Genomic DNA, 26,602 nt, shown 5'->3' with positions numbered 1-26,602 from the left:
TCATCTCCTACTAAAAAGTGTTATATTCACATTCCTAAATCACTCAAGATCTTTAATTCTAGGTAAGAACGGATAGAGACGGATCTAAAATAGATTTTACAAATTATTGAATTGGAATCGTGGTAAATTTTCACATGTTAGGGTCAAAAAAGTGTTAGTTGGGTTTAATCTAGCCGATTAAATGAAGTTCAAATTATGTACCAAAAAAGAAAAAGTGGATTCAAAGGGAAAAGTGTATCTTGGTAGGGGCACAACCAACAAAAGGTGTGTGAGCATCATTTACTTTTTAACATATGGAGAAGTGAGTCCATTTATGTACTTTACACCTAAATTAAAATAACAAAAAAGTAAAATAGTATTTATAATTAATATGTATCTCATCAGATATTATACAATTCACTGAATAATTATAAAAATATAATAAAAATTGACGGTAGGATCCACATTTTATACTTGTTGAATGCTCATTTAAGCAATTCTTTGTAACGTTGTTTCTTAAATAAAATCATGGCCTTGATAGTTTTATTGAAAATCAAAATTACATATTTTGATGTTCAAACTGAATGTGGTTTTTTAAAATAAAAAATTAACATTTTTGTTGATGTTTAAAAAAAGATGACATCTTTGTTGGTGTTGAAAAGAAATAAAAAACTTAGTTTTTCAGATCTTGATTCTCTTTTTATATCTAGCCATCATTAAATAAAAATAACTTATTATTTCACAAATCTAATAATAATCGTAGAATATTTTTAGTAATTAAAATAAACAAGATGTACTTGAGAGAATATTTTAAATACTATTATATTAAAAAATTCAATGATCAAAATTGTAATGATGATAAAAATAAAATATAAACTATATTAAATCATACATTCTACATTAACTATTTTACACAAATTGATCTGAAAACACGTTATTAGGATAATGATCTTTTTAAAAATTATTTCTTTCAATAGCGATACTTTGTTTCAAAAATCATCTCCACAATAATAATATAATTAACTTTTTTTTTACTTTCCTTCAAAAGGTCTAAGGTAAAAGCAACATTTCATATAGTAACAATTATAATAAAATGACTATATTTTAAATTCACAATAATTATGAAAGATTTTTTGATTTTTTAAAAACAAATATGAATACACAAAAAAAATCATATCAAAATAAATTAGTCAAACTAACATACAACTACAACAACAATAATATATGTGATATAATTCCACAAATGATTAAAAAAATAGCAGACAAATAATTTTTATATTTATTCAACTCGTCTCTCTTGTTAGTTGTAAAAAGTTGTTTGTTTTGAAGTAGAAAAGTACATACATAAATGACCCCTTATTCATGTGTCAAAAATTAATGGAGGATTCGTTTGGTTTGATAAAAAATTTCGGTTGGAAAAGTGATATACTGACAACAGAAATATGGATGGCTATTGGAGAAGAGCGAGTCAAAAGCAATCGTTATTACCGAACGAACACATGAAGAATAGCCCAGATCCGAACACCACTGCATTACTACTTGTCACGAAGACCAAATCAACACCATGGACGCAAAGTTGAAATTATACCACATAAACGATCTGTGTATTATTCCGGGTGACAATTTCTTCCTAGTTATCATACTATTTCACAAAGCACTGTTCCAAACAATGGTGTTATTTCATTTCCAAATGAGATCAGAATCTATTAGAATGTACATACATATAAAATGGAATACAAGTCCGAAACCTACACCCAACTCATTGAGCTTCAATTTGCTACACCAAAACTCATGCCTCCAAGCATCATGCACTTCTAAATGGAGCACATCACTACTCATGTACTGGAACACTCCAATACAGCATTAACTTCTACTCCTGGCATCATAGGTATCATCTCTAACTTCTATAGATGCATACTGTACATGTTAGTGTTACCTCTATGTATTTACTTACATTCACAAGTGCTGCCTTAACCTGCTACTGCTTCTTCTGCCACTATTACTACTCTTCATTCCACTACCCCAATCTTCATCCTCTTCATACTCTTCATCCTCACAACCACCCATCATTCGACCAGATTTCCTGCTTCTTCTTGGAGCAGCGCGTTTCCTTTTAATGTTCGCCGTGTAGATTGCATAGTCCACTGTATCTTCCTTCAAGGCATTCTTGAATTCCTACCAACAAAAGATGAAATAAATGCTAAAAATGGAAGGTGGCGACCAATGTCACATGATCATATAAAATGCTTATCTACTTGAATAAGCCAAATTACAAACTGCATGCCCTTGATATGCAACACCAGCAAGAAACAAATAAATGCATATGCAAAATAGAGTGCAGAAATGAAAGACAAGTCTCACATATTTAACCATGACAGCCTCAAAAGTATAGGGTGGCAAATCATCCAGCAGATAAATGTGTGAATAATTTGTCAAGGCATAATATAGCAACACATAATGGAATATGTTTGTTCTCGAGATCAGAAAACTATCAGAGAGAATCAAATATGAACGTTGGTGGAGACATACATAGCATATGTTACTGCACTCAAGTTACCTGATATCTCTGGACAAAGTCTTCATAATTCTTTGGGTGCTCAATGTTAATTTCATTCACATTGAAAGGAAGACTTTGCTTTGAAAGACTTTCCCCAGGTTTTAGGGGATCATTTGGAGAATATGCCTGATGAACAACCAATATGAGATAAGTATCACGAGATGCCGCCAAGGGTTCATTTACATAGTCTCATGCACAACTAACAGCCAATTCAGAAAGCCAAACCTGGCAACGGGCATCATTTAGATCATACAGAATCTTGAGGTGCCTCTTTAGCCTCAGAAGTAACTGTAAAGCACCAGCTGCCAGACACTCCACCTGTATAATACTCATATTTGTTAAACACAAGAATCGAAAAAGAGACTTAACCAAAAAAGAACTCATCAGCTATCAGTGATGAATGTTAGGAGGGACATGTGGCCTATAAAAAAGACAACAGTTAAACTTGTGACAAATCTCATGTGCTCTGCATGCAACGCCACACCATGCTCATAAGACTCAGTTTGATGGAGAGAGCATACCTGGATCATCTGCAAATCAGTATTTGATATGCCATGTGGATTTAATGATGCCAAATGGGGCATATATGGCTCCACTGATCCATAATCTACACCAACATGGTCACCTTCCAACACTTCCTCAATTTTTGTGCTGGCAACCATTGTTTCAGTCTGACACCTAATAGGTTGATTAGACTCTGTTTGAATGCCCCCACTTCCATTTAATTTTTGATAGCCTGCTTGTAAGAATTGTAAAAATCCCTTCATATTTGCCTCCACCGTGCCAGCCCTAACTTGAATAATCCGATTTATAGAATAGATCAAATAAAGGGGCTCATCAGGCGATGTGAATGGAAGCGAAGCAAGAATTTCAGTGCAGTAACTGGAAGAGGAAAAATATAATTCAATATCAATAGTCCAGATTAGTACAAACAAAGTAAATATTGAAACAGTAACCAACTCAGGTTTTGTACTCCAGATTGGTGCATACATCAAAAATGGGCCAACTAAATCACCCAAGCTTGGCGTATCAAATTTGCGCACAACTGAGGCCATAAATTTGTTCCTTGAAATACGATTTCCACGGATGAGCTTGTAGATTCGAGATACCCCGAGCCTTGCATGGGTAAATGAGCCAGGCTCTGACTTCCCTGATATGATACCTGGAGCTTTGGACTGGGGTTTTAAACTTTGAGAATCACCTTTATTCATGGCTTGTATGAACATAAATGACATTTGTAGACCATCACCAAGACGACTCTCAAAGAAGGATGGATACCTAGAAAAAAAAACAGCAAAGTTAACATAAACTCATCAATATCAAGAGGTAATTCTATAACTCTAACAACAAAGAGAGTGTACTTCTCATTCATGTTCATCAACAAATGATGAGCCAGCTTTGAGTTCACCTCCTGCGGATCTGTTTCAAGAGCTATCAAAGAGGGAACACAGGTAATAGGATGAACAAGACCTTGACGCAGTACAACTTCCACAATCTGCTTGAACAAAATCAGAGGTTGATTAGAGTAGGAATCTACCCTGTAGTTCGAATGGGTAAAAGGATTGACATAACTTCGACAATAGATAATCCATGCTTTAGAAATTAGAATCGCATAAATGAGGATCACGTAGTCAGGTAAACGAACACCAGCAGTAAACTGACCGGCTCTTACACTAAAATTTCCCCTAAGTGGGAGTGAGTGCAATCCATACGAGCAGCTTAATGAATCATTTTTTACTGGAAACGAAAACTAAAAAATTAGGGAATTACCTTAAGAGAAGACTGACGCACTTGTTCATTCACATCTAGGCATCTTTCTAAGATTTTAGACCAATACAACTGAATTATTCCTCCACAAATGTTGGTATCACCAGCCCCTGCAGCAACAGGCACACTAGGGCCACCAACTGCTGTGTTAGCATCTTCATTCTCGCTTGCATTATTTGTTCCCATTTGACTTTCAGCATCAAGAAGATACTCATACATGTTTTGCAGAGATTGCATCTGGCCGACAAATGATTCAGTATACAGCATATCATAAGTGTGAAACAAGAAGAAAAGAAGTTACCTTGAGCCGTGTATCAGTATTAGAAGAAAGTGTGGCCTCCAAAATTCTTCCTACATCCTTTTCCAGCATGCATTCAGGGCGAGCAATAAAAACATAGCCCAGTGCCTGAAAGTAACATAGTTGCATAGGTGATGATTATGACATACATGCAGGACTTGAAGGAAATAGGAAGTCTCACCTGCAATGAGCGGACCTTGATGACAAAGTCTTCGGCCTGAAGATATTTCTTAAATAGGTTGAGGCTGCTAGAAACATGTAAGTTGTTACTGGAAACAGATGCATGCAATAATGAGCTACTGTAACGTATTAACAAACCCAGGCAGAAAAGAGACCGGCCCACTTGCTGAAAGTGCTGAAAAAGAAATAAAGTAAGCAATAATGCCATACAGATCTTATAACAAAATACAAAGAGAAACATCTGTTTTTTCCTAGTAATGACCAGAAATTTCATGGGGTTTCACATACCTGCTTGTTACTGAAACCTAGTGCATCAAGGCGTTTGAAGAATAACTGGATAAGGTGTTCAACGATAGTTGAGCCTCTTCCAGCAACATTACTTACAGAGCAGAGGCACCTGTAATTTTGTAAGCAAAAGCTTATAAGGAAAAAAGTGAATCATGGAATATGAAGTTGTGAAAAATATATGAAGGGAAATGGCTAGTCCCAATATATTGAAAAGAGGGTATTAATGAAAGAGTAGATACTTGATGCAAGCATGGACAACTGTCAAGAAAGAATGCCGAACAATCATTTGCTTCAGATCTTGTTCAAGTTCTTCAGCAACACTTTCAGGAAGCTTCCTTAGTAAAGGCAAAACAGAATCAATCACAAAGATTATACTCTCCAAAAGCTGGGCAGCAACTCGATTATCAGCCTAACAGAAGCCATAAACAAAGTATATCATAAATTTGTTTGGAGCATTTAAAATTTACAAGTACAGCAAAAGAAAAGTAGGAATCAGGTGGCCGTGCAGTAGCAGTGACTCAACAAGCACGTACAGTGACAACCAGGATAAATAGCTTTAGTATAGAGGTACATCCACACACTAATGCATACACTCCAGAATGATATATTCAAAGCTCTTAGTAGGACATAGTCGAACCATCTCGTGTCACCTCTCAGTTTTATCCTCTATGTGTGTTACTTGAACCATATTAATAATCATTTCTAATCTAATCCAATTTTAAATGATTGTACAACATGATTGAACCATCTCATGTGAACTCACTTTATCCTCTATGGTGTTACTTTAACCATATTGATAATAATTCCTAATCACGTCCAATTTTGAATGATTCATCCCAACATTGCATTTCCACGACACCCCTCTTCGGGATTTGTTGCACCCACATTACATTGTTGGTATCACAATCGTTCTACGGGACTTCTCTTCAAAGTGCATTGCAACCTGTAACACACTCCCATGTAAGTTACCTTATCTTGATTCTGAATTCATCTTTCCATGTAATTCTATTTTGCAAGAAGATTAGCCTGTACATCCAAATTATATGCATTAAGGCAGCATAATCTCATACAAATCAATTCAGTTTCGTTCATTCAATGAAGGCTAAACTTGCATTGCATATATTCTCTTTTACTTGTCATAAAACTTATTCTCCAGAGTGTTTCTCATGATCTACATGAGTCTAAATTTGATAGAATCCCCTACTACAATTTCATCTAGTAGTGCAACATCATTTGCAAATGAAATAAATTACCTAACCCTATGTATAATCAGTTAAGTTATCAATAACTAAGGCAAACAAATATGGCTGAAGGAATATCTCTAGTGTAACCCACGATGATGGGGAACTCCCTTGTATCTGCTTCTATTCTCACACTTATGATTACTCGCTTAGTTACTAGTACATACTCTTTCTGTTATTTTTATATATGAATTTGTTTCTTTTGTTTTTCCATCGATAATTTTTTCTTCTCAAACACCCAAAAGAGTTTGTTCATACATCAATCATATAATTTTTTAGGTACTATCAACATTCAGCAAAATGTAACCTTTGTAGTAGAATTACCATGCATAAATCCCAACTAGTTCTCTGTCACCATCGCAACAACTGTATGTTTATGCTCTTATCATTCTTCCCAAAGATTCATTTGCATGAATCAAAAGTTCATTACCACTACCATTACATAGTTTTGAATATCCATTGTGTTTTCTAATATTATCTGAACCAAGATATTCTGTCTTCACTCATTTGATAATTTTCCACTTCTTAAAATAAGATTACATAGCTTGTTTTCAGAAAATAGTGCAAAACATGGTTGGCATTAAATGATAACACACCAGTCTTCCCTGTGCTTCTTTGTAAACCAATCGATAGGTGCATTGTGCTTGAAAGTTGAAACCCAAGAGCTATTTGTACTATATCCCTTTCAAGTTAGCGCATAGACAAAAACACGCATTAACCGGTATTTTGTGCTTCTTGACTGAAACGAGCCTCATGTACTATATCCATTTCAAGTTTGCTAATATACAAACTTAGTAGTGCATGCACCAGACACATATGAACACAAAGTGCACAGCCAATTCATCAGTAGAAAAGCAATTTTTTGTTCTTGGTTAATTAGAAAAGCAAATTTTCTCACATAGAAGACAATAACCTAGAATCACCGTGGAGTGCCTTAAAAGCAATGTTTCTCGGACTCTTCAAAAATGTCAACAGGTGTGTGTCGGAATCGCCAAAAGTAGTGTGTTTTTGTAGAATCCGACACAGGTGTGGCATCAAAAGTGAAGAGTCCGCAACTAAGCTTAAAACCAAATAGATGCACAACCTGACTCTTCAAATAAGGTTGTAGCGTGATCACAAACTGGGAAGGATCAGAAGCTGGTGCACATAGAGTAGGATCAACAACACAAAAGGCATGCAAGAGCCTCATGTATGGTAGCATAAGCACCTCTCCTTCTCCCGTATTCATCTCTATCACCTGGAAGAACAAGATACTTAAACATTCGATTTACAAAAAAGACTAAACGTTTAAGAGGCACCATCCACCAAATCAAATACCTGCAGTATTTTCTCAAGTAAGCACTTGCACATCAACTCGCAGCGCCTACGGACTGAGGCAAGGGACGCGGGGTTGATACCGACAGCTTTAGCAGATTGTGAAAAGAAATCAAGGGCTAAGTTGCGTTTAATCACAGTTACAAGAAGTTGAAGACTGGGCATCCTTCTCAGCATCTGAACAATTTGCTCTGTTTTCTTAGCCACCTCAAGTGGAACAGAACTTCCATCTCCGAAATAATGATGTTGTGAACCAGAAGGTTCTTCAAACCAAAACTCATAAAATGTCTTGCAGACCAGGTCCTATATGTAAGAAAATAAAACACAATCTAAGGATTCCTTGTATGGTTCTGGAATCTGACCAAATAAAATTGTCCACATCAAGATATAGAAAGGTGTCATCCTTTTGTGCTATAAGCAAAAGGTTGTCATATAAAATGGAACATGAAGTAACAATCTGAGGTTCTAATTTCACACTAATATAACCCAATCTTTTACTTAACCTTCAACTGTTACTATATTAAAGATTTTTGTATATTTTCGGTTGTATTTTTCAAAAGTAAATCTTCAATATTACACTTCTACAGTCCTTGACTCTAAAATAAGTTTAAATACTTGAATCTTGTTAAATAAATCAAAGTTCAAAATTATTTTAAAGAATCAGGCCACTACCCAGTCCATCCAACTGGAGCCTTTGTGGGCAGGACTGGGCCCCTACCCATGCAGAATGACTGGCTTGGGACTGGCCTATGAATTGCACCAAGAATGTGTGCCTTGTTCTAAGTCAGCCACTTGTCAGGTCTAAAGTGTAACGATGATTATAGTCGATCATCAGAAGAACCTTGCACGTTCTACATTCATCTAGGGCAGATATTTTTATGGTCAGGGTTCTTGTATCACTATTTAACCAAGGAGAGGACAGAAGACCAAAGACAATCAGCTCAAATGTTAAAAATGGCAAGGAAATTGATATGACAACTTCTACCTGTACACTGGATTCCTCATCATTAACTCGGGAAATAATTTCAACGCAAGCAGTAGTTAACTCTAAGAAGTTAGAATTTGAAGTGCACATGTCCCGTATGATTTTGATAGCACGCTTTCGCACGCTTACTCCAGTATCCTTTATTCTCTCCGCCAACTTCTCAAAGTACTGCGCAACCCAAAGACGCGTTAGGAGGACAAATATAGCCATCCTGAAAGTGTCACCACAAGCATGTTGGATTAATAGATCTAAATTCAATACCTTCAGACCAACATCAGGATATGAAGCAATATGCCTGCCTACAAGTTCCAACGCAGCTTCTCGGGCAGATATAGCAGAGTCACAAAACCTCCCTTCCACTGCTGTTTGGACAAGCTTATCACCCAAAACCTCTGGGTCAGCCTCAACAATGATACTAACCTGCTCTCAATTATGACACAAACAAGTAGAGCAGAAGCTAAGTACTCCAGAAGTTGGAACAGAAGAAATCTAAATTTTAGAATGTTTATGCAACCCACTTACTGCTCGCAATGCCTTTGCACGAATGATTGGAGAGTTCTCCCGCAAACTTGCCTGTAAAGCATCTTATAATGAGTATAAAAGACTATGTGCTCTAGTAAAAGTGGGGAAGTATTATTTCACCAACCAGAAGCACTTGCAGAATCTTGTCAAATCCTCTAGAAAAAGAACTATTCTGTCCCAATGCTAAAGTTATCTTTTTTGCCGACTCTCTTGTCATTAGCGAAGAAAGAGAACCAGAGTCACGCACAATTGCTTGTGACTTTAATCGTGCAACATAATACATGAACTTTTGCTCTGAATTAGGGTCATCTTTGTACCAAAGACAAAGATAGAACCTGCAATTGTTTTTCTTGTCAGGGTTATCAAAAACAGAAAGAAAAACACTAATAGCATTAAAATATCAATTTCACAGAAGCACTGACCAGCGAGTAAATAGATGTAAATCATCCACAGTTGCAGCATCACGGAGATAATTCAGTAGTAGCTGCTGAACAATCTCCAAATTTGTGATTGCCTCAGCAACTTGTGACATTTTTCCTGAGTTAGTACGGTTATTTTGCCCAGCATCATTGGACTGAGACTCGCATAGTGATTTCAGTACAAGAAGTTGCTTCTTGGAGATACACATCTGGCAATGAAAGCCGCGATTCGGAATATCATGACCCCTGATTCCAGTACAGTTAAGATGAAATAGTCTCTGACAACCATGGCATTGAACAAGTGATTTTTCAATCCTGGTATCCGAACAAACAGAACATGCATCCTTGGGAGGATTCCGGTCAATCATTTCCCCACTTCTCAACTCCTTTACTATCCAGAATTTCTCCTCCCTACAGCGGACTGCATCTTGTTTCAGCCTTGCAGCAATTGTGCCAAGAAGGTCAATGGCCATCGAACGAACAGAAATATCTTTAGATTTCAACCCAGCATTTTGAAGGAGTAAAACACAAAGAACCTGCATATAAGTTTGTCTTTAATATATAGCCAATAAAGAGGATTCAGAAATATAACCACATCCCTAATACCTCCAAAAGAGGAGCAGAGGCTGGATATTCAGGCAAATTCAAAGTAGTTAACAGATCAATGACAAGATTCTCAATCATTGTCTTCAACTCAGCTGCCTCCTGATTTTTTGTGTTTGTTAGACGTTGAAGAACACGACTCCAGAAAAGACAGCATGCTTCCGTGACTGACTCACAAGATTTGGTAGGGTAACTGGCATCAACTGAAACTTCTAGAGAAGGACTGTCAGATGATTCCCTCAAAACATCTGGAAGGTTTGAACTGCTGTGAACTATTTGAATTAAAAGAGCAGTGATGAACTGGATTTGCCTCTGCTCTTCATCAGGTAGAGGATAAGTTCTGGGCATGCGCTTAGAAGAGGGTAATTTCAAAAGAATCAGAAGTGCTTCATCCATTATAGAAGCACGATGCTGTGTGTATGCATAAAATATCTGCAAGCTCAACAACACATACACAACTAAGTTCCACAGTAGTTATTGATTCATTTAGACTAAAAAGACAAACTTCAAGTAAATGAAGTTTCATTACCCCACTTATTAAGCTTATTGATTTCATTTGCAAAAGCTGGATGTTTTCAACCACAAATGTTGTGAAACAAGTCTTAATAAGTTGAATAATGCAACTGTCTGGTAGATGCTCTATAGTGCACAACTCCTTAAGAAAACCAAGAATCACATCAAGCTTCTGAAGTATATTACCAACAGCAGAAGAAACCCTACAAAGTTGATAATACCATCATGAGGTTATAGGACTTCTCCTATAAGAGACCAAAAACACATTATCAAGGACACCAATATACAATCATACTTGTTTGATGTTGATTTCCTTGGTTTTGCACTCCTAGTAGATCTCTTCTTCCTATTTGGTGAAACAAAATCCCCATTGACCTCTCCATCTTCTTCACCTGGAAGCATATGAAAAATAGATATAGTCTAACTAAAGGACTGGACTATATCTAGCATATACAAAAATAAGTTTAATTTATAAGCCAATTAACAGAGACGAAACTGAACCCTTATACCTATCATACAAATGGGAATCAGAATTCACAGTTTGAAAACTACAAGATAGAACAGTGTCATAGAAGAACAGAAAAAGAAAGGAGTATGGTAACTATTAAAGCTAAAATGCTTTACTTCCCCAGTGATGATCCAAGCCATACTGAAGCAATAAACATTAGAACTATTCCACAGGTTAACCCTTTCATATCATCGCAATTTTAGACCACAAGTCTACAACAACTAAACTTCGGTCCAAAACAAGTTGGGCTCAGGAACGAATGGTCACTGTTCCATTTAAACTTAACTCATGTCATCATTACACAAAATAAAAATAAAGAGAAATAATAGGTTAAATATGCTTAAATAAATATAACAATAATGTAATAATATTAGAGGTCCTCTAAAAGACTAAAACCTATTCTCAACTAGTGGATATTATCTGGATCTTTTTCCTTGGTTGTGCCCTATCTTTACCTAAGTTTGCATTAATTCCAAGAAACTAAGCCAATTTAGACTGATCTAATTAAATACTCATCAACACAAAACGATTCCAGAACCATCGGATAGTTTTGTCACTTCCTCAGAAGTATTGTAAACAGTGAAAGCAAAGATCGGAAAGGTAGAGTGATGAGAGAAAAGGACCGGTAATAGTTATGGGCAGCACAGAAATTCAAAATATGGACTGAATTAGAGGTAAAATACTTCAGACTGAGGATTGATGGTTAGATCTAATCAAATATACTGTATCTCCATCCTTTTTTAAGTTAGGAAAACTTCAAAACTCCTTTCTAGGGTTCCCAACCTATTTTTCAGCTCTGCAGAAGATTCATCAAACGATCTCCAATCAACTCAAAGGCAGACAATTTAATTCCAGACACCATCGAGAAGTTTCAAAATCATAAGATACCATTACACTTATATTAGCTTTAACTTCCCTACATTTAGTATTTTGTTCAACAAGAACGCCTAGGGGTAAACACTTCTAAATTCTACTTCCTATGTATTCTGCAAGCTATAGAACTTCTCTCCATGTCATTTTTTAATTTAATATGATTCTTTCGTCTACTTGACTTCACAATCATCGAGAAGTCAATTTTCTAATGACTTCAATAAATATTCAAATAGAGTCCTAGTACACTAATAATCAATAATCTAGAACTCAGAATTCTACCTTCAGGAATCCCCCTCTCAGGTGGTTTGTGCAGTGCACGGTACACGGGATCACTACCAAAGATAACATCCATAACTTGGTGCCGGGAGAACTCCACGATTCTTTCAATGATCTGGTATCAAAGACAGAGGTCAGCTTAAAAGTTGACATACTAAAAGGAGACGTGCAAAGATACCAACACAAGAATAAAAATGAAATCTGTATTAGTAATTTTCAAGATATATTCAATAAAGGAAAAAACAAAAAGAGTTAACAGCATACTTCTTCCTTATACAATTGCTTAGGCATCCCATTGTAAGCCATTATAGCTAAAGCTGCATGAATGGACTCTAAAGCACAGAAAATCGATGACACAACCTCTGCATCCATCTGCACAACATGGGAAAACCAAAACCTTATTATTAACTATGGCCATGACAATGTTATTACGATCGTTAACAAATTCAAAAGTGCACCATGTTGACAAGAGCCATGATTTCCAGACAGTGGCATGACCCACTACCCGCCCATAGGTAACAAACAGAAAAAGGCCAGTTACAAGAAAATAATGGAAGCCAAAGTCAGTTTCAAAAAAAAAATGGAAGCCAAAGTCAGTACTTGCAATTTTTAACTGGAAAGAGAACTATATAGGAAACTAAAGAGGCATTATCTGTACTGGAAGTCTAAAGAATAACATGAAATGCATAATTGCTAACTTACATGTTCACTATCATTAATTGATAAACCTTCTGCTCGATGAATCTGGTGATCTAAGACCCTAAGAAATCTTAGTAGATTATCAACTGGAATCGAATTCAGTGCTTTCTTTGCTCGGATGGATGTGATCTCCCTCAGAACAACTTTAAGATCTGCCACAGACACTGCTAAAAATTCTCTTTCCTCCCGCTCATCACTAAAAATTTCTGCCCTGCCACAAAAATCTTCCAACATCTCACAAAAACCTGCTGCAACTGCATCTAATGACAGGAAATATTCCCAATTAATTGAATAGCCATCTAGAGAGGTAAGGAAAAAGAAAGTGCAGTGACGAAAAGGGAACCTTGACATTCAGAAGCATCAGGGCCACTTGATAGTAAGGTGCTCTCCCTTCCTTTCTTCTTAACTTTTGGTTTCCTAGAAGATGCAGTAAGATCCTGCAATCAATTGCTTGATTTTAGTAAACACAATGACTTAGCCACTGGATCGGCCGTTTTCAAACTTACACTAATAGCATGGTCGTGCTGATAATTGTGGATCTCTACAGTGCCTTGTTGTGGAAGTTGGACAGCAGGTACACTCTCAAGAGAATTTGAATTAGCGTTGCGACTTCGTGCAGTCTCCTTAATGGGGCCTGAGAAACTTGAACAATGTGCTATATAGTAAACCTAAGTAACATCAAACACTTAATGAAACAACTCACTCAAATGCAGAAATAGAGAAATACTTCTAGAACCCAAGACAATAACATGTTCTAAAGTAAATCCCATGATTAGCTTTTCTGTGGATGCTGATTATCCGTTTACAGTTTTGGAACCACCACATTTGGAATGTAAACTTTAGAAGACAATCTTTGACTAGGAAATACAATGGCCAAGCTGCTTCTTATTTTGGAAGAAGTGTCTTTGAATCGTGAAACTTCAGATTCTCTGTTAGGAGGGACAAATACAGGAAGCTTTATCTTTTAAGTCTTGCTACATATGGCTAAGCAGAAAAGAAACAATTCCCAGAATTGGTTTCGATGAAAATATGCAAATCAAAAGCACAACCACACAAAGTGGCAGTTTTTGCGGGAATTGGCATATGACTCTTGCTTCATGAGGGGAATCACATTATGCGATAGACGCTACTTATGCAGCAATCAGGAACAAAGGGAAGCCACTTTTCCTACACTGTTGGGTTGCCAATCAACTTTGGAGCATGTTCCCAAGTCTGTTCAAAGTGAATTTTCTGATGCCTCACTCTGCAATGAGCTACTGCTATGTTGAAGCTCAAAGGAAGAAACAAATCACTGAGAGTATTATGGAAGACTATACCAGCTGGCATGGATTGGGTACTATGGAGAGAGGAACTCCAGAGCTTACTGTACTGGACCTGAAGTTCAGATGTTTATGTATGCAGTATGCTGGCACAATGGTGTAAGCTCCACGATGTGGATGACACATACAATATGCTAGATTTTGTTACTTCGTCGTCGAACTAGAACAAACTTCTTACAGAGGTTTTCCCTCCTTTGTTTTGAGCAGGGGACAACTACTCTTATAAATCACCATCCTGGTGTCTGAGTCCTGATACTGTTAATAAGATCTCTCGCTTACTGGTCAAAACAAAAAGGTAAATCCCAGGAGTAAAAGTGAAAATCAAAATCTTGTAACTGAGAAAGAATTCGAACAACCAAGCCAGAACTTTAAGGCAATGAGTGGATCTGCATAAATCGTTTTGGAAACAGTTATAATTTCATGAGATATCAACATTCAATGGAAACGTGATGACTTCAGATGGGAGTCTATCATTATGAGCAAGGGAGCATGAAGTATCGAATTGATTTCAACATAGCATTTCAAACATTCTTGTCATCAAATACAACATGATTTTCTTCAAATACAAACTCAAATCATCCAAAACAAGTAAAAAACTTAACCAGAAACAAGATTTAGCCCTTGCAAAAGAATGAAGAAAAATATGGGTAAAATACTAGTTGGTTCCACAAAACAGATTAGCAAAAGGATGCTTGTACCATGAGCACAGTCAAAATGTAATGTAATTCAATTGAGCCAATTGGACATGTAAAAATCCAACACATCAGATAGAAAACAATGAAATCAACTTTATAGACCTTGTTTACCTGCATTTATTAGAGCAAAGGCTTCAGAGTTACATGTCAGCACTTCATTAAGCAGGTCAAGGTGTCCCACAAAGCCATGAGATTGTGAACTTGCATCAGCTCTAAGGTTCCTGCATATAAGGATTGATAAAGTCAAAGATACAGTGTGGAAAGTGTTTTCCTTCTATGGTCTAGTTTAAGGTGGGAAACTTGCATCAGCTCTAAGGTTCCTCCATATAAGGATTGATAAAGCCAAAGATACACAGAGTGGAAAGTGTCTTCCTTCTATGGTCTACTTTTAAGGTGGGAAGGTGTGGGGTACACATATTAGGGTAGAAGGTTAGTACTCCCTCTGTCCCTAATTACTTGTCCACTTTTTCTTTTATAGTTGTCCCTAATTACTTGTCCATTTTGACAAATCAAGAAAGGACAAACTTTTTTACCTATACCCTCAATTAATTACTTTGAAAAAGGTAGAACTTTTTGAAAATCTTAAAAAAAAAATTGTGAAGGTTAATTGGTATTATAAACAAAAGGAGCACCAACAGTGTGCTCCTACATAATTACATCAAAAGTATGAAGAAACAGCCCAAAACAAAATCTATCACCTATATCCCTTATAAATTGTCTAAAAATAGCGTCGTCCCCTATATATTTAGTTACAGAGTGGAGTTCATCTAAAAATAGCGTCATCCCCAAAGTTAAAGGTTGCCAAACAGTTCATCTTTAATTATACTTTGGAAGGGAATGCTCTTGTTCTCAAAACATCTCTAGTTTCTCTACTTCAAAATTGTCGACCAGATGCAAGCAGGGACAATCTACCATCTATCCTTGTGTCCTGACTGATTTCCATCTCTATTGCGGCAAGCAAGCATGCTACTACTTCTGAAGTATGCCTTGGCATGGCCCATCCAATACCCCTCAGATTAGTGAACCATGCCATAATTTTTCAGTCACTTTACAATGCAGAAAAAGTTGATTTACAGTCTCTATTTCAGCTTCACAAAAAAAACATCTCGAGCATAACTGCCTTCCCCTTTCATAAGCTTGTCCTGAGTCAGGACCTCTTGATTTGCAACTAGCCAAAGTGAAACATGCCACCTAATGAGGTAGCTTCCCTTTCCAGATGATCTTCCATGGCCACCATTCCTTGGTTTCAGTAGAGATATCCAACAGCTAGTAGGCTGCTTTCACAGTGAACTTGCCATCTTTGTCCAACTTCCATAACGATATGCCTTCCTCAAAATTGAGACTCTTAGCTTGTCCAAGGTATTGTAGAACTGAATCATTCTCTCTACTTCCCATGCACTGAGGAAGAATCTTCTGAAGGACAGATTCCATGTCCATTTTTGACCTCTGAGGTAGTAGCTAGCTTCTGTTGATTGAGGTTGTAGATGTCTAGAAACTGTTGCCTCAGAGGTGTTTGCCCCACCCATGTATCATTCATTCCAGGTCTTTCTGCCATTACCTTCTTTGATTACAGAATTACCCCACATTTTTTGCCACTGATTTCTGGTAGTCCTCCATACACCCTTTCCATAAGTAGTTTTTCATTTCCTGAGTAGTCCATGGTCCTTCCTTACCATATCTTGCAATGATGATTTCCTTCCATAGGCCCTGCTCATCTACCAGTCTCCACAACCATTTTAACAGAAGGCTCTTGTTTTGGGCCTTCAAATTCTTAATTCCTAGACCTCCCTCTTTTTTGGTTATAATGATAGCCTCCCACTTGACCAAATGATGCTTCTTCTCCCCTTCAGCATTAATGTTTCTCCTGATAGCATCCAACTTTTTGATGATCTTCTCATGAATGGAAAAAGAAACATTATGTTTCTGCCACCAAAAGATAGTATTGACTTCTCCAGTTAACTAGCTTTTTTTCACACCTTTCCACCATAGAGTTCCATATGTTCATGGACTTACTCTTAGCTCCCAAAGGCATTCCAAGATAGGTGGTGGGAAGCTCCCCTATCTTACCACCTAAAATGTTTGCCAAAGTACTGATTTGTGGAACTTCATTCACAGGATGAAGTCCACAAACTGCTTCAAACGGGATGAAGATAACCCTTAGGTGTTTTAGTTGTTCCTTCCAAGGTGTCATCAACGTATTGTAAATGGAAATTAGACACTCCCAGAGAATTTCCTTCATTCATAGTGAAACACCTGATTCTGTTATTTACATGAGCACTCTTAAGCATATCACTTAAACCTTTCATGGCCAATATGAAGAGAAAGGGAGAAAGGTGGGCTCCTTGTCTCAGCCCTCTCACGGAGGGAAAGAAACCAGTTGGAGAGCCATTTATCAAAACTGAAAACTTGAAAACTTCATTGTAGTTATGCAGAACCTTATCCATTTTATCCAGGTGTTGCCAAACCCCGTCCTCCTAAATGTTCTCCAAATATGTCCCAATTTAAGTGATCATAAGTTTAGTCTATGCCTAGCTTGCATAGAATTCCTTGAACTTTGGATCAATATCTCATGTCCACACATTCATTAGCCACCATAATTGCATTCATAATTTGCCTACCCTTTATGAAAGTCATTTGTTGCTCATCCACTAGCTTTGGCATAACTTTCTTGAGTCCCTCGGTTAAAATCTTTGATATGATTTTGTAGATACTCCCAATCAAGCTAATTGGCATGGAATCTTTCAATTCAGATGCTCCCAACTTCTTGGGGGATCAGGGCTATGAAAGTGGCATTGAAACTTTTTTCGAAGTAGCCCTGATCATGAAAATTCTTGATAGAGCCATCACTTCCCAAAACTGTTTGAAGAAGGCCATTGTGAAACCATCAGGTCCTGGCAGGGATAGCCTTATCCCCTGCACATTAAAACACACCATTTTTAATCTCCTGCTCTTCAAATTAGGCTTGCAGAGCTGTATTATCTTCTTCATCTATCCTGGATTGACCTCTAGGGTTGAACTAAGGTCTCTATGTAAAGTTTTTGGTAGAAGGTAGTAACTTCATCTCTGACCTCAGCTAGTTTAGTCACATTGGAACCATTGATGATCAATTTATCAATGTAGTTATACCTCTTGTGACAATTAGCAATTCTATGGAAGAACTTTGTATTCATGTCCCCTTCTATGAGCCACAAGGCCCTAGATCCTTGCCTTCAAGCCACTTCCTCTCTCTTAGCATTTCTTCAAACTCCACTGTCAATACTGCTCTTAAATAGGACTCATCATCTGATAGGATTCTCTAATCTAGTATCATTTCCAGCTCAACTAGGTTAAGGATGCTCCGTTTTGCATACCTAGGTTTCCATGTACTGTTTTACTCCATTCTTTCAACTAGACTTTCAGTAACCTCAGCTTGCAAGCTAAAATATAATTTGGTTTTCTTCCACCATTCTTTAACTTTCTTTAAAGTCTTTAGTTTGCATCCCCCAATTCGCAAACTTAAAATTAGAGGTTGATCTCTTCCAATTACCACATTCCAATAACAGTGGATTGTGGTCGGAAGTTACTCTGGGTAAGATTGATTGTTTGATCCTTCTAAACGCTATTTCCCATTCCTCATATATCAGATATCTATCTAATCTTGCTGCAATATCATGTCCATCCCCTTTCCACCCTGTGAATCTGCCACCTACAAGAGGTAAGTCTTGCAGTTAAATCTCCTCAATAAATTTAAAAAATTCTTCCATCTCCTTGTTGAATCTACTGTAGTTTTCTTCTCTGGTGGGAATCTCACTACATTAAAGTCTCAGTCACCACCCCTCACTGCCCCCAACTCTCCCTATACTTCTTCTCTTTCTTCTCTGCTATTTGGGGCATAGACACCTGATAAATGCCATCCCAAATCTTGTGCTTTCCCTGTGAACTTACATGTGGTGTTGTAAGCCTCTACTTCACATACCTCACCCTCCCAGATACTACTATCCCACATGATAATGATACCACCTCTTGTCCCCATGCCTCTGGGTTATGCATATTTCACCTTCCTATTTGCCCACAAATCTTTTACAATCCGACTTATATTATCATTGATTTTTTACTATTGCAAACAATATACATCTGCCCTCCACGTATTCATCAAGTTTTTGATTTGCAGCCTCTTACTTGGTTCATTGAGGCCCCTTACATTCCATGAGACAATTATTCTTTGTAAAGATCATCTATAAAGCATCCCCTCTACTCCCTGTACCATAGCTCACAAAACTACTCTTTGGTTCCAAATTCTTGAGTTCTTTCGGGAAATCTCATACTAGAGTTATAGGAACTATTGCTCCCACCGCCTTCTCAATAGTTTGTCTTTACTGTCGATCGCCATAAAGAGGTCCAAAGCCACCTCTCACATCCACTGAAATGTACCCCAAATTCTTTGCTAATTCTGATTATGTTTTATCGGACCAATGATTATGTTTTGTTGGACCCATAAAGACTTTCATTCTCCGTTGATGTATCAATTCCATGTTCATTAGAGTTCAGTGGTAAAATATCTACAATTGTGCCTTCCCCCTCTGCCTTCTGATCCAATTTCATGTCGCTTACTATTTGTATCTCCTGACATGTTTTTTCCTTTCTTTGGATAATGGACATATCGTCATCATCATTCAGGTCAGCGACAAACACGACATTGTTTCCCTCGTCTCCCAATTCAAATCGAGTTAGGGCACCTTCTCTGCCCTGTTCCATTAGAATTCTGCAGTGTGCTTCTATTTCATCACGCAAAGGCCCAAAAAACCTTCCACTGTCACTTGGTTTCTTTTTTATTTGAGATGCAGCTTTGTCTGTTGCTATTCTGCCATCTAGGACTCTGTTGGACTTGCTTGAAACTCCCGTGTCTTGATTTCCCAGTTCCTCAAATCTGTTATTTGTTGTTATACGAGATAGGTTCGCTTGTATAACAATGTTAACTATGTCCAGACCTTGAGTTAGAAGCATTTTTACTTCAAAAATTATTAAAATTTATAAAAAAATAATTTTTTTAAACCATTAATTAAAAATCCTTTCATCTTCACTCTCATCTCCATCCCCTGCCCATCCCTCGTTTTTTTTCTCTTTTTGTTTCCACAATCTATTGTTTTTTTCTTTTTGTTTCCACAATTTATTGCAAAATATAATTTTTTCTCTTTTTGTTTCCACACCAATTTCCACTCATTATACCAATTTCCAGTCCACCACTTCACCGGCGGAGGGCTGGTGGTGCTCTCCGAACAACACTAATACGCAATAGCGTGTGTGAGAGAGAGGCGTGAATGGTAAGCAGAGAGGAGAACGAGGTGGGTGGGGTGCAAGGATCTAATCATGGCGGCAAAAATGGTGATTGCAGTTAGGATGAAAGGCGAGAATGGTGATAGTGTTCGGCTAGATCTGATGGTTGGTGTCTTAGGTTGTTAGTTTTGTGGAGGTTGAAAGAGGAAAGGAAAATGATGAAGATGTGCGGAGAAAATGAAGATATAAGTGATATTGCCGGAAAAAATGGCGACGACTTTGTTTGTGAAACATTGAGAATAGTGGACAACGTAATGGAGTTTTCTGTAAAAGAAAATATAATTAATATTTTATTGTTTTCCTTTTATTAAACAATTTTGATTAATAATTTAAAAATAATTATGACATGGCATCTATATATGTGATGTGGATATGACATGTCATTTATATAAAAGAGAGCGAGCTACACACATTGTTCGAGGGGTTTAAAAGACTCATTTTAATTGAGTTTAAGTGTCCAGTTGACAAATGATTAAGTAGAAGAATTCACAATACAAACGCATACAAGTAATATGATCCATCAGACTATTTTGCCATCTCCAATTTAATCTCCTTTGGTACCATCTTTCCATCACCCTTCACCTTGATGCATGCCCAGTGATATTTGAGAGTTGTTTCTTCCTCTGCTTTGATGAAACCCCCACAGTGATCTCCGATAAGCTTGAAGACTTTCTGGGACCATAGGTTTAGGGTAAACCCAATACTCTAAAACACACCCAGTCTCTCACTACAACTTCCAGCCAACAACCTGTGATTGGGCTCCACCACTCTAAGTTCAGATGCATCTTCTTCCAAAACCATGTTCCTGCCATGACGTGCTCTGCAGCCACTATACATGGTTCCTGCCATGACATGCACTGCAGCCACTATTGCGGGTAGCTCTAACAGGAAGTGTCCGTTGTTAATAGCGAAAACGCTAACTCCTATGGCTAACTTCCAAGAGTTGCAAGCCCACCTTCTTACATCATTGAGGGTTGGTATCTCCCGAAGTGTGCTCTGGAATTAACCGACAAGACATCTCTTGAGGAGATCTGTCTCCGATGTCAATGTTACGCTCACCACATTTAGGCGGTCACCTTCCACCATTGTGTGCACCTACTTCGTGGATTCTGTCGTCCATCTATTGTTCCTTACTACCTCCTTAAAAGATACTCCCAATGCCTTCTCTTTATTAGATTGTGTTTTCTCATAGGTGAATTTTGCTATTTTAAAAGCAATGTTTCCCCAACTTGTGTTGTAAGATGATTCGGGTGTAATGATGACTGCTTTGTTTTGTCCTTGAATAGCAATAAACCTGATATATCTGCCATTTTCATTGTATATAAGTGTGCAAAAGAAATTTGAGTACAAGTCTTTTACTTTCCATCTTTTCATAGAGTCACCTTCAACGTCTCAATAAATACTGAAATCAACCATCTCAAGACTTTGATGTGAATCTTCACCCTCCTCATTAAATTCCTGCGACGTTCAGTCCACTTGTACCATGTTTCTGCTCCTTTACATCTGATGATTTCATAAGAATTGAAACCTGCGTAATAAAAGATGATATTTTCCCTATTGACATGATTCCGGCCAAGGTTGCCGGAAAAGGCCCCAGGATGTGAGGAAGTATGACTTGATGATGAAAGTTGGCTAACCTCAAAAATCATGTTTGAGAGCATTTTCTAAGAAATTTCCTTCTCTAATCTTGAAGATCCTAAGTTTTTAATTCATCTACTTCATAATTAATAAGGTAAAAATTGTAAAATCACTATGTCAATAATTGTTTTCTTAGTAGGTGTCTCAATTCAAAAATGGACAAGTAATCATGGACAGAGGGAGAAAGTAAGAGTGCATTTATAATAGTAGGTAGAAGTGTATCGTCATACTACTCTTGTAGTTTCTTGTTATTCTATTTATGTTGCTATCTGTTGTTTTGTGTAGTTCGATTATAGGATTTTTCAGTGTGAAAAGCAACAAAAAGCATGAAGCCTGGCGAGGAGCAAGGACTGCACTTTTATGTTCTGCAGTAAGGCGGTGCTTAAACAACAAGCGCTTCAGTAGGCGAAGCGAGAAGCACGCTTGAAGCAAAGGCGACAAAAAGCGTGCTTAAGCATTTTTAGGTTCTTTTTTAACTTCTATAAAACACACTTGTCAGCTGCAACTCAAGCATTTCCCTTTTCTTCTTCTCTGACTCAAACATCTTAACATATGTTGTTGCGACTCACATGATAAGTTCTTCCTCTCTTTTCTTCTTCTTCTCTGGACTGTCTTTCAAGCTTTCAGCAACCATTTCAAGGGTTTTCTTGCCCCTGTCATGATCTGCTTTTCTTTAGTTGTTTGGTTGTGTTGTTTGCATTTGCTTAATATGTTATGATTATGAGGATTATTGGCAGTCTTTTATTTACTTTTTAATTTAAGAATTGAAAGATTTGCTTAATATGTTATTTCTATTCAGTTCTTGGTTATTTATATCAGTTTTGTGAATGGCGAGCGCCTCATCGCCAAAGGCGAGAGGCGAGGCGAGGCGAGCCCTTCTCGCCATTCCACACTGAGGCGAGGCGACCCAAAAAAGGCGACCCATGGCGAGGTATGGCGAGCTAATGGCGACAAAAATGGCGCCGCCTTTTTGATTTAAATTTTTTAAAAAGATTTGACTTAACAATATTAATCAAAATTAGGGTTTTTTTTGTTTATTTTCAAAATTTGTTGCTGCCCGACTCCTCTTCCCCTCACAATCTCTTCGCCCCGACTCCTCTTCCCTTCACGATCTCTTCTATTGTCAAAATTTGCCGGTCGCATCTCTTCTCTTGTTCTCCATCATCTTCGAGTTGTTGCTGCACTGAGGACCTGAGGTATACCTCTTTTTTTTCTTCTTCTTTTGATCTTTAACGTTCTTCTTGAGTTCTTTTCTTCAAGAGTCGGATAGTTTTGAAGAAGAATAGACATTTAAAGTTTTAGTATTGTATTTTGAATTATTTGGTCTTTAAAGTTTTACTACTATTGGTTTTTGAATTGAATATTTGCTAATATGTGTTATTACTATTAAGATTTTGGATATTTATATATGCAATTAAATATTTTTAATCTTTGGTATTAATTGGCGCCTTAATTCAAAAAGGCAAGCGCCTCGCCGCTCGCCACGCCGCGTGGCGAGGCAGGTCCTTGTCGCCTTTTGTCGCCTCTCGCCGTCCAAAACACTGATTTATACATGAATATTTGATATTTTTTATTTTTGTACTAAATAACGCTTTAGTAGAAAAAAAAGTGTGAGCTTCGCTTCACGCTTTGGTGAAGCAAGCCCTCGTTGCTTTTTTCGACTTCTCACTCTCCACTCTCCAAAAGACTGAAATTTTTGTTTTAATAATGTTCTATTATTATTTGTTGTTTTGGTTATTATCTATTGTTTCTTGTACTTCCATTACGTCTTTTCTAAAAAAAATCCTTCAACCAAGGACTACTGTAAACAGTCTCTCTACCTTTTAGGAAGAAGTAAGGTTTGTGTACACTTTATACTCTCCAAACCCCACTCAAGGGGACTACTCTGGGTATGGTGGTGGTGGTGGTGGTGGTGGTGGTGGTCTACTTTAAGGTATGATGAAGGCCTAACATATTCAACTGGAATGATGTCTTCCTATTGTTTGATCTAGTGTAGATTGGCTTAAAAAAAGTAGCTTTTAAGTCAAAAATAAAAAGTAGAGAGACCTATTTTTGGTTTCTAAATTTTTTTTGAAGTCATTTTTTAACTTATTTTAAGTTATTTTTAACATTGCCAAACACATCTAAACAGGCTCTTTATCTTCTCCTCTACTAGATGGTTGGTCCGTTGATCCAAAATAGCTTGTGCTTCTAAAATTAATTCTTCCTCCATTTCAATTTGCTTTTTCTACTTACCTTTTAGTTTATTCCAAAAAGAATATCTCTTTCTTTTTTTAGCAACTCTTTAATTCCAACTTTTCACATGACATGTTTAAGTCCATAAGATTCAAAAGTCCTCTTTACTTTCATAAACTCAAGTCAAAATAAGACAAACAAAATGAAGTCGTGGGAGTGACTAGTAAGAACTGCAATTTTGAGTTCACATATAATCTCTTATTCTCATTTTTCCCACTCAAGGACCTTCAAGTTTTTGGACGTCTCACATTTTCAGGCAAGCTAAAAAGATCCAGTTTTTCAGTAAGTATTCTTTGTAGTCATCAAAAAAGGGGTTTAGAAAAAATAAATTCTACTTCATCAGCAACTATTTCTCCCACCTTTTAACCTGGCCGTGAAATCTTTCTGGAAAACATAAGTGGATGGGAAAATAGAGAAACTGAGTTGAGCAACCCAAACTAATTACAACTTGGCAAGAAGAAGAGGTTGCTCAAACTAGGAAAATTAACTAACTTGATCATTTGCTCATAATTATCAAATGATACGGCAGAGCATCTTGATACTTTAGATATAGAAAGCTTACAGATATAATAAACTACCTAGAGACCAAACACCTTTCCGGCTATTCATGAATCCTAAAATGAGGTTAAAATTTATTGGTTAAGTGACAGAACATTCAAGGCATTTGTTTTTTCATTCTTAGAATCAGGGTGTGCTTGGGTTGAAGGAAAATATTTTCCATGAAAAAAATATTCTCCTCCATACAAAACATACCCTTAATAAAGAAGAAAAGCACACTAGGAAGTTAAATATGAGGTCCATCAACTATTTGAAATGCAATTCCATTTCTGCCTATTGGTGAACTCATATAACTCCATTTCCTATTTTCTCTGATTGTAAAATGACCGATTTACCACAAAATATTTAAGAAATTGATACCACTTCCTAATTGCAACCCTGTAAGTTAGGATGTGAAGGTACAAAACACTACAAAAGTTATATGAAGAACCTGAAATAATTAATTCCTTAAAGGCGGAGTTGTTCAAACTTTGAGATTTTAGATGAATAATTCTAGAGGAGGGTCACATTGATCATTTTACAGCTACTGACAACGAAGATTGAAGAAATTTATCTGCACACAAACTCAACATGTAATTCTACCAAGTCAATGTTGCAAAGCCTAAAAATTAAGCAATTTCTAAAGCCAGAGAAAAGAAGCGTTGAGCATGAGTAAAATTTAGACGAAAAATATCTTCAGAACATATGTATACAAGACTTGTATTGTGTAATTAAACTAGGTCAATATTCCAAAAGGTAAATAAATTTATCAAAAAGAAGAAAAAAATTACTCACAAATAAGAAACGTCTGTATTGTGAAGCAGATCAGCAATTTTGTTAGCGTGAATAAGTATGTCACTCCGATTCAACGATCTGGATTCACTCCGCTCGTCGAACAACCTAAGTTGATGATCGAGTGCGCCGCAGAAGACAGGAAGTGACGGCAAAGGCAAAGACGGGGCAATTTCAGAGTGCACTGTATTCGATAAACTTATACCATGAGGAACACCACTACTGCCACTTGAATTTGCCATTGGAATCGGCTTTCACACAGTCAAGTTGTAGAGAACTGAAAACCGGAGAAATTGATATTTGAGAGTATGAATCTAAGGTTTTTCAAGTTTGAGGAAAAGCAGAAAGCCCTAATCGGATAAACAAATGGCGGGGAAAGAGTAGTAGAAAAATTTGGGAATTTTTTCAGCTCAAGTAGTTGTAGTATAGATTATATTATACAATACAATACAAGACAGGAATAATAGTCTATCTTGTCAAGTTACGAAATACCCTTTCAGTGTTCACATAAACGTTGATACTGTGTTTGGGTACCATTTCTTTTCCTTTCACCGAATTTTTGTAGTAATTTGTTGGCAAAAGTAGTAATTAATATCCGTTGGATCAAAGGGAAAAGTACAGTGCAGATTTGGAAAGAAAAATTGCTTGTGTTACCCATTCTATCTATTGTTTGGTAACGGTGTAATATATAATTAATTTAGTTGATTATATCTTTACTTTATATTTTGTTTTTATTTACTTTCCTTGTTTCAAAATATGGTCTAATTATTTTTTTAGGTTATTTCAAAAAGAATAATTTTTTTTACAATGTTTTAACTTCAATTGTTTAAAGCCACAAGATCAAAGGTCAATTTGATACATTTGACGTAATTTTTATTTAGAAACACAAGATTAAAAAATATTTTTTTCTTAAACTCTGTTCTAAGTCAAACTACGTCTTTTAGAAATAGAGGAAATACTTAATAATCTTATTTTGATATTTTCCTTTTTTTTATATTAATTCTACTTCATACCCTACTCTCAATAATTTATCATTTATATTGTTAATTTT

At 36.7% G+C, this 26,602-nt stretch overlaps 1 protein-coding gene across 3 annotated transcripts; it reads right to left on the bottom strand.

Moving 5' to 3' along the window:
* Positions 1 to 1,639: 1,639 nt before the first annotated feature.
* Positions 1,640 to 26,087, bottom strand: LOC101259220 (sister chromatid cohesion protein SCC2). Of its 3 annotated transcripts, none has more exons than XM_069294906.1 (28): positions 25,555 to 26,087; positions 15,148 to 15,257; positions 13,529 to 13,677; positions 13,366 to 13,459; positions 13,026 to 13,282; positions 12,588 to 12,695; positions 12,327 to 12,438; positions 10,962 to 11,058; positions 10,683 to 10,869; positions 10,157 to 10,585; positions 9,554 to 10,086; positions 9,256 to 9,466; positions 9,132 to 9,182; positions 8,871 to 9,029; positions 8,610 to 8,777; positions 7,628 to 7,927; positions 7,395 to 7,547; positions 5,309 to 5,478; positions 5,070 to 5,178; positions 4,783 to 4,956; positions 4,605 to 4,709; positions 4,307 to 4,540; positions 3,898 to 4,031; positions 3,527 to 3,814; positions 3,058 to 3,418; positions 2,762 to 2,854; positions 2,537 to 2,662; positions 1,640 to 2,154 (listed from the first exon to the last, which is right to left on the bottom strand). In XM_069294906.1, exons 1-28 carry the CDS (start codon positions 25,791 to 25,793, stop codon positions 1,936 to 1,938), a joined length of 5,370 nt encoding a protein of 1,789 aa, XP_069151007.1. In that variant the 5' UTR covers positions 25,794 to 26,087; the 3' UTR covers positions 1,640 to 1,935. The 3 variants fall into 3 exon arrangements, with proteins under 3 accessions (XP_069151007.1, XP_010317890.1, XP_025885644.1); XM_010319588.4 differs by having other exon boundaries at positions 13,529 to 13,656; XM_026029859.2 differs by having other exon boundaries at positions 13,529 to 13,664; positions 25,555 to 26,002.
* Between the last annotated feature and the right edge of the window lie 515 nt (positions 26,088 to 26,602).

This window comes from Solanum lycopersicum, chromosome 3 (assembly GCF_036512215.1).
Source record: "Solanum lycopersicum chromosome 3, SLM_r2.1".
Classification (NCBI taxonomy): Eukaryota; Viridiplantae; Streptophyta; class Magnoliopsida; order Solanales; family Solanaceae; genus Solanum; species Solanum lycopersicum.
This window is presented reverse-complemented; position numbering and strand designations above follow the sequence as displayed.

What these genes read in the sequence shown, in the direction of transcription:
- LOC101259220 (XM_069294906.1), bottom strand. Translation starts at nt 25,793, where the DNA reads ATGGCAAATTCAAGTGGCAGTAGTGGTGTTCCTCATGGTATAAGTTTA. An exon ending in TACTTGAGAAAATACTGCAG is followed by an intron (nt 7,548 to 7,627) that starts GTATTTGATTTG and finishes TTGTTCTTCCAG; the next exon opens with GTGATAGAGATGAATACGGG. An exon ending in TAAATGATGCCCGTTGCCAG is followed by an intron (nt 2,663 to 2,761) that starts GTTTGGCTTTCT and finishes GTTGTTCATCAG; the next exon opens with GCATATTCTCCAAATGATCC.